The sequence below is a fragment of the Glycine max genome, chromosome 9 (assembly GCF_000004515.6).
Source record: "Glycine max cultivar Williams 82 chromosome 9, Glycine_max_v4.0, whole genome shotgun sequence".
NCBI lineage: Eukaryota > Viridiplantae > Streptophyta > Magnoliopsida > Fabales > Fabaceae > Glycine > Glycine max.
Window position 1 is genome coordinate 40,916,637 of NC_038245.2, and position 9,281 is coordinate 40,925,917.

At 26.8% G+C, this 9,281-nt stretch overlaps 1 protein-coding gene across 1 annotated transcript; it reads left to right on the top strand.

Annotated features, from left to right (window-relative positions):
- Window positions 1–6,441: 6,441 nt before the first annotated feature.
- Window positions 6,442–8,984, top strand: LOC100808891 (phosphoethanolamine N-methyltransferase 1). The gene is made up of 5 exons (XM_014762231.2): window positions 6,442–6,587; window positions 6,681–6,793; window positions 7,792–7,929; window positions 8,174–8,311; window positions 8,766–8,984. Exons 1-5 carry the CDS (start codon window positions 6,572–6,574, stop codon window positions 8,967–8,969), a joined length of 609 nt encoding a protein of 202 aa, XP_014617717.1. The 5' UTR covers window positions 6,442–6,571; the 3' UTR covers window positions 8,970–8,984.
- The last annotated feature ends 297 nt before the right edge of the window (window positions 8,985–9,281 follow it).

Consider the following 9,281-nt stretch of genomic DNA (forward strand, 5'->3'; position numbering starts at 1 on the left):
CATAATTTAAGTTTTAAAAAATGTCACATAGACTTGAATTTATCCAAGTCTAACTCTAGATAAAAAAAATAACATATTTTAATTTTATAAGAATAAAAAATATATCAGAAATTTTGCATAGACATATTTCAAACTTTTTTATATTTATAGATAGAAAAATATATTTTAATCAAAGTTATACTATTAATTATTTAAAAAATGGTCGTTAATATATATTTTTAAAATAATATTATAAAAATTTAACTATTTTATGTACAGCGAGTCCGTGATTAATGATGAATGACAATATCATATAATACTTTTATATTATGGTCCATCTATTAATAGTATATTGAAGTTGAACAATAGATTGTAGACTCAAAGTTTTATCTTGGGAAATGATTCAGAATGTCACTTTCTTATCTACTCTAATGGTAAATGGCTATTAACGATTGAAATTAGATAACCTTTCAATCACTCGAAAAGCCAATTATGCATTGATCTTTCAACACGAACGCCACGCGGCGAATCGTACACAACATCATGAAAACACAATTAAATCTTATCTTATAGTAAATCAAAATTATTAGTTTCATTAGAAAAGATAATGTAAAACAGCTTTGGCAAGTAGTACTTTAATGTAGTAACTCTTTGGTGACGGTAAATTTTATATTTGTTTTTTTAACAAATATAATCTCATGAAAATTTAAGAAAAAGAATAATTTTTTTCTTTTGAAGGTCTTTTATCATCTCGATAAATAATTTATTTTAGATTAATGTGTTAAATTTTTATGTATAGTTGGATCTAAAATTATATAATTGTAAGTATAATTAAATAAATTAAGAATATGTATTAAATAAAAAAGATATTATAGAAATAAGAAAGAGATATAATACCAAAGTGTTATTGGAAGAAAAAGGAGATATAAAATGTTATAAGAAGAAGAAAATGTTATTGAAAGAAAAAGAGTAATTAAAAAATACTTATCTGAAAAAAAAATGATTGAGAACATTTATAGTAACTCATTGATATATTAACATCATATGAACTTAAAATATGAGGGTATTTATAAGTTTTAATACTTATTAAAAAACACCTTTGATATTTATAAAGTATAAATCTTAAATATCATGTAACTGTTATAATTTTCTCCTCATTTTTACTGTCAATAATTTTAGTTTTGAATCTTTATCATTGATAATTTTATTTTTAACTTTTATTGTTGATAATTTTGATCTTCAATATTTATCATTAATATCTAATCTCGATAATTAAAATATTTAAATACCAATTTTTGATACAATCAAAAAATAATAACGTTAAAACTCTTATAATTTATCTTTTTCTTCCACTAGTACACCTAAAAAATAAGGTGCATGTTTTAACATTTTGGAGAGTACACGTTATTGTACATGAAAGTCAAAATTATACAAATTGCAAAAGTGTAAGATAGACTGATAGAACATCTGTACAATTTAAATTCTCATGTGAAAAAGATGTATGTACGTTGGGTTAATGTGTCAAATAAGCAACTTTAACTTCCAATTTAAACTTTATATACACTTACCATATAAATATTTTTTACATTATTTAATTATGTATTGCCGAATAACTAAATTTTAAAATAATTTATCAAAAAAATTACAAAAATTACTTTAAAATCGATATTTAATATGATTTGAAATTATTTAACGGTATAAAAACATTTACACTTTCCTTAAAAACAATTACACTGATAATGTATTAAAACTGAATTCAATTATTTTTCCACCCCAAACATTAACTAAACATTCAATTACGACAATTGTAAATTATTTTGTTTAGCATAATTAATGGATGTTGATTTTTCAACAAGGCTAATTTAATAATTCAATTCAGTTCCTTTTTCAGAAGCTTCCATCAATTTTTTTTTAAGAGAAACTATTTTTGCAGAATATAATTGTATAAAGGTTTTTACAACCATGAGAGAAATAGAAAGAGATGAAGGAAAATTGTGTGATGAAGAAAAATAAAAATAAAACTATATAGAAAAATGTTATCGATATGATTTTCTACTCATATGAAGTTCCCTATAATAAGTGTATAAAAAAAGTTCCCTAATAAGTGTATACAGTTATAACTGCACCCAAATAATTGAGACAATTCATGCATGTGAATTTTTTGTGGTCCTAAGCTCCTTAACCGAAGTAATTTCTCTTAAGTTGGCAGAAAACAATCCTGCAATCATGTATACCAAAATGGTAATGGTCCATAAGGTTTTATTTTTAACTTCCAAGAAATATATATTTTTGGATAAATTACAAATTAATTGACATGAAAGTTGTAATAATCCAAATTCCAAAAGTGCACGATAGAGCATCTATAACGGGCTAACGGTGAAACTCGACTTAGTTGTATAATTTAAATTTTATGTGAAAAAGAATAAAACTTGTCTGTGCACATGTGCTTGTCTCATATATACGCAACTTTAAAGTTCATAGTATACGATTTCTTATAATCGGTTATTCACATTTTCTTACTATTTTATTTTTTAGTTAAGAAAAAATTTAGGTAAAACAGTTAGAGATGTCTAAACTCTCAAGACTTAAAAATCTTTACAAAAATACTTAAAATTACCTTCTTACTCTCTAATGCTGCAACTATTTGTGCAATGATTTATGATTTCTTAATTCAAAAAATAGTTTAAACCACTGCATTAAAGTTGTTCTAAAAAACCAACAGAAAAATAAAACGGTACCTCACCGACTTCATCTTCTTGTATAGGACAAGGTGAATCATTGTCATTGGTACGTACAGAACTCAAAGGAACCGTTGTCCCCCACACATAGGACCATTGTACTGTGTTTTTTTTTCTACCTATCTCACTTTTTTGTCAATTATTTCAACAACAACAACAAGAGCACTACTTCCAAATCACAAAACTTACAAATAAGATGAATAAATAAAAAAGTTATGAAATTGAACATATACTGTTATCCAAATTTAATACATTTCAGATAGGTTGGTAATATTATAGAGACAATTGTTTATTCCAAATGAAACTTCTTCACATCGATTGTGTCTTTCTAGCATGCAATTTCTCATACTTTGACGTGTTTAATTTTCTGCAGATTTTTATTTTGATGATGATGTGTGGTAGAATCAGTAGGAGTAAAGGAATGATATATATATATTTTGTCGGCAAAATGAATAGATCGAGTAAATTAATGGAGGGTTCAAATCTCTTACATGCTATCTTAGAGGGTACCACAATTGCAAGTAGGTGCAACTATAGGTCATGGCAATTGGCCAAATGTGTGGTCATTTTTTGTAAAGTAGGTTTTTTTTATAAAAATAATAAATTTAGTTGAATTTGGTTTTAAAAGCTCATTAAAGTTAGAATAAACCTTACAATTCAAAAGCACTTGTAAAAATATTTATAAATTATCTATTAACAATTTCTTACTATTTATAACGGTAATTGAATTCACATACTTAAAAAAAATGAAACTTATCTTTATCAATTAGATCAATCTTACTTGATTATGAAATACTAAAATAATTATTGGTTCTAGTTGAAATACAACAATAAGGCAAAAGACAAAAACATTTTACAGTTGACTCATTCTTTCTTGAATGTATCCCTTTCAATATTTTTTTTCCAAACATGCATTCATTATTTAGTGGCACCTCTCAATTATTTGTGCCCTACATTCCATTATTGTTGGTTCCATGTGAGGTTGATTTTCCTCTGCCCCTCCCAAACTCTCGATTATAATGAGTTAATAAAGTTGACTCATTTAAAGGAAGAAAGTCCAATAATCACCCTTTTTTTTTTCTCTCTCTTTCATTTTATCTTTTCATTTAGAAGACTGAAACACATATAATGCTCTCAATTATTAGTGTCTTTCTCAATCTCAACCACAATCTTGAGATTCCTTAGGATTCAGATATATTTCATTTTTTTTGTCTTTATTTTAGGGAATCTTTTATAATATAAATAAAAACTAGTGGATCTAGACTTAGTATCACTTCCTGCCTTCCTAATATAGTTTAAATAATATTATCTCACAAACTATTTGTTAAGAAGAAATACGAAAAATAGTATTTATTACAATTCATTTTTCGGAGCCCTTTGATTTCCGTCAAATTCTATTTTATATATTTTGATTATTTAATTAATATTTCTCTTAAAAAGGTCACTGTTCTACGTCAGTGTTTCGTGCATTTCGTGCGCATCCCTTTCGTACTAACCAGCAACACGCACACACAAAAAAACAGTGAACACAGATTACAATATTTAGGTAACTTTTCTTAATTATATAATATATGGAATCTTATGATGTGATGTTGAAATGATTTATTTTATTCATTTATTTTTCACAAAAAAAATAGATGAGATCTTGATACAAAAAGTTTTATTGAAAGAAAAATAAAAATAAACTGCAAGTTTATCAAAAGAGTATCTGTAATGGAATTTTATTTCGTAAATTTACACTAGTATCCCATGATGTGTTGTTATATTATTTAATGAATTTGTCATGTACTTATCAATAGAACCATATACATATAAAATATGTTAACACAATATAATATTATACGATTGTGTATTTTTTCTGATTAAAATTGTATATATCAAAATAAAACATTTAATAATAAAGGATTCAGTAAAAAAAAATAAAGGATTTAAATAGTTTATCTAGTAGATAGAAAAATTTAAACATCTACATCTCATTATATTATGTACAAAAATAATTACAGAAATTGGTAAGTCTTTTTTTTCCTTCTTGAACATGGTATTCAAATGTATCTTTTAGGTTTAATTTAATTTAAAGAGTTTAATAGACTTGTTTAAAAATATAAAATTCTTTAAATATTTTTTATTTACAAAATTTGAACATGAAATGGATAGAATTTCCCTTTTTAGTAGCATACGTGCTTAATTGATTTTAGGTGGATTTTAATTTAAAATATTCCTATGAAAATCTATTTATGATATGGTCCATTTTAGATAAAATATTTTCTTCATTAAAAGGTGATACGCAAATATTTTTATTATATCAATAACTAAATCCCACGATTTTGTTGCACATTTCTATTCAGATTCGTGTGATGGTTAGAACTCTATAAAAGAAGTGCATTGCTCTTGCTAAGGTTAGTATTCTCATCTCATAATGCTTCCGCCTAAAGTTTTGATCTGAATATGTTTCTTGTTTATTAAAATGTTTGGATTGCTAAATTATTTTTACAAAAATCTTATTTAAAAGACCCATTTTAAAAATAGTTACTTGAGTCTATTAATATTATTAAGAGTTTATAATATTCGTGCATCTTGCTAAAGAGTTTCTTTGGTAAAAAAAAAAGAATTTCCTTTTTATTATAAAGAAGAGTTTCCTTTTTATTATAAAGAAGAGTTTCCTTTTTTTTTTTCCTGTCATTAACATTATTTACCGTCTCATCGCATGTACTAATGTATAGGAAAGAAATCTCACATTCCTATCATTTGGATGTGTAAATATATATATATATATATAAGTGTCAAATATAATTATTTGTAATTACTTTTATAGAAATCAAACAAACAAAAAACATAATGATGTGAAATAATTATATTTTTTTCTTTTATCTCGTGACAAATTAATTTGATACGTTTGTTATAACTTGAAAATTGTTAATATCCATCATCATTGATTTTTCAATGTCTATTTATATTAAATTTTGTTGGAATTAATTTTAATAGAATTTAAATGTGATTGAGATGTGTGTCTAAAATAATTTCAATGTTAAATTGACACTTTGTCTGTTTACCTATGAAAAAATCGATTTATATATATAGATTACTTTTGGTTATTGTAAATAAATCTTAATTTTATAATATTTTAACAATTATAAGCAAGTCTTAGGGTAAAATTTTTTTTATTTATGTTTTAATTTGCTAAGGTTGCAAAGTAGCAAGATTTTACAGTTTAGCTTATCTACTTAGGACTTGTCTGTTTTTTTAAGTAAACTTTCGTTGTTAGTGATGACTATAGTACTGTTATATTCACACCAGGGACGGGAACCACGGCTATTCCTAGTTTACCAAATGATATGAACTACATGGTAATTTATTTATTAACATATAATTAAACGCATTCTAATAAAAATATTTAATTTTTTAATTTTTTAACCCATACACTAAGAAAACAACAAGATTGTGTAAAGTAAGTGTTAAGAGTCTCACATCGAGTAGTTAACAAACATGATAAGATAAGTGTTTATATAGCTGGCTAAATCACTTCTTTATGAATTAATTTTTAAAGGAATCTTTCGAATGCTTTTATTCCACTTTAATATGATATCAGAGTTAGATTTTGTCCGATATGGATAATGTCATTAGTCCTTGAATGGCATAGAGGAACATGAGAAGGGTCGGTGTGTGTATTAGTATTATGTAAGGAATTGAAGTGCGGTTAAATGGTGAAAAAAGTGGGACCCAGGCTCATCCCGTTAAAAAAACAGAAAAGAAAAAGGAAGAAGAATGTGTGTCTATAAAATGGAGGAAGAAGTATAGTATTGAGCTCATAACTCATAACAAGCCATTTCTTTCGTCTTAATTTGTTCTCTTCAGCCATGGCGATGGTGCAAGGTGAACGAACAATTCATTCTTCTGCGTGCTAATTACTACTCATCCTTCATTAATTAATTTAGCTGTTGATTAATTAATGTTGTACGTACGTAGATGAACGATGCGTTCAGAAAAGCTACTGGATTGAACATACGACGGACTTGTCCGTAGAGTCAATGATGCTCGATTCCAACGCCTCTGATCTCGACAAGGAGGAGAGACCCGAAGTCTGTGCCTTTCCTTAAGCCTTTATTTGCACTTCCATCTATTACTCTACTCATTTGCAACATTTCTTTTTTCTCTAAATATTTTACTCTCAACTTCACTTCTCACGTTAGAGAATGCCTTCAAACAACATTTTATTTTCAATGTCATAGTTATATAATACCTTCTTCTTCTTTTTTTTGTCAACATATAAGACCTCTTTACTTTATAAAAATTAATAACTAATTAATATCTTTTCGGTCCGTCTAAAGCTTAAGTTTTAATTATTTTACTCTTCCCTCAGTCCTAAGTGAATGTTCTTAGATAGAATCGATAACTCAACTCTAATACATGCTTTCTTGCATCACAGAATGCTAGTTAGCATTATTCCTTTTTTAATAAAGTTTTTAATATATTGATGGTGCAATTTTTTTTACTAAATTATTTAAATATAAATGACCATATATGGTAAAATTATTAATCTTTGTAATTAGTTGATGGTGCTTATGTTTAGCTAAATTGACAGTGTATTGAAATTAAAATCAAAATTAAAAATATATAACATTAAATGTTTTTATATTTTTAATATAATAAATATCTTTTTAATTTTTTTTATCCCGTACCTAATAAAATAATCCTTATATATTACATTCATTGTTTAAGCTGACATTGTTAGGACATGTAGTGAATGATTATAAGACTCCAAATGAATTACTTTTTCTATAAGAAAAATGTTTTCTTTCTATCTCTCGTTTGGATTCTTTGTTTTAGGGGTCATCGCCTTTTCTTTTACTATGCGCCTAATAGTAATTTGGATGTTAGTTAGAGGACGGTAACCCTCAATTCTGATAGGGACAAATTTTCAATAAGTTATTATACTATGGCCAACTTTCCTTTCTAATATAAGAAGCAAGATCATGAGAGGCTAGAAAATTTCTCCTTGTACCTTTATCGATAACCCTTTGTTTTTTTCTTTTCAGAGTGAGTGCTTTTTTGACTCACCTATTTTTTTGTCGCATAGGTTTTGTCCCTACTACCACCATATGAAGGAAAATCAGTTGTAGAACTTGGAGCAGGTATTGGAAGATTCACAGTTGAATTGGCCAAGAAAGCTGGCCAGTTACTTGCTGTGGATTTCATTGAGAGTGCTATAAAGAAGGTAACTGCAATTTTTAATATTTAATCACAATTTGAACATTAATTATGTTTGTTAATTTTAAAAAGAAAAAAATTGGTCGTACCTATATAGTGATGCATTAACTTGGTCTAGTTTAATTGATTGATTATGATGTGTGAGTGTTATAAATCCTTGTATAATTTTTTATTCCTACCCGCTAAAAAAAAATAGTGATGTATTAACGAGTAATGATCTTAATTTCTCATCCCACATCATTTTGATGCAGAATGAAAGCATTAATGGACACCACAAGAATGTCAAGTTCATGTGTGCTGATGTCACTTCTCCAAACTTGTATATTTCTGAAGGATCGGTTGATCTGATATTCTCAAATTGGTTACTCATGTATCTTTCAGATAAAGAGGTGAGTTTTTTTTTTCCTGTAGAAAATTGAAGCGTAGAAATTTTCATGGTTTTGTTATCAGTTTAGATAATCTGAAGATAACATGATGTATGACATAATCGGTTATGGTTCCAATTAACTTCCAAGTGATAACGACCAGGTTGTATAATTTTGATATTAAATTTGGTGATATGAAATAGCGTGTTCCTTAAATTTACATTGTGTTTTGTGGCTTCTTTTTGTCTCTGTTGGTTCTGTCCTTTTCCTTTTGCAATCGATGACAATGATGTATTGATGTTTCTAGCTATCGTCTATTGGTGAATTTGAAAGTACTTGAAGCTCATGTAAAGTATTGGAAATAAATAAAACATGATGAGAAATAGTGACATTGCTTCCTTGTCACTACCTCTTTTTTTTTTATTCCCTCATCCTCCTTATAGATAAGGCTTTTATTATTTTCCTTGATTCTTTTCAGGTTGAGAATTTAGCTGCAAGGATGATCAAATGGTTAAAAGTTGGTGGATATGTATTCTTCAGAGAATCATGTTTCCACCAATCTGGAGATTCCAAGAGAAAATACAACCCAACTCACTATAGGGAACCTAGATTTTACACTAAGGTTGGTTCCGAGCGTAATTACTATTCCCTCTTTGTACCTTTCAAACAAATGCATGACTAAAAATGAGTTTGACAGCAACTTTATATGGAATGTTTTTTTAGTTACTTCATGGAGATAAAATATACTTTTACATTTATATTAAAGTACTTTGACAGTTAATTGAACTTATTTAACAGAAAATGGTTGAGTTTGTGACGATAAAGACGAAAGATGTGTCTATGTTCATTAATTTTACAAAGAATAAATAATCAATGCAGTGACACAGTAAAGACTTTTTACATTGTCATCTCATTACTAATTATTATAATAAGTTTATCAAATTTTATAATAATTAGGTTACAAGTCATGTTAGTGTAGAAGATTTACACTTTT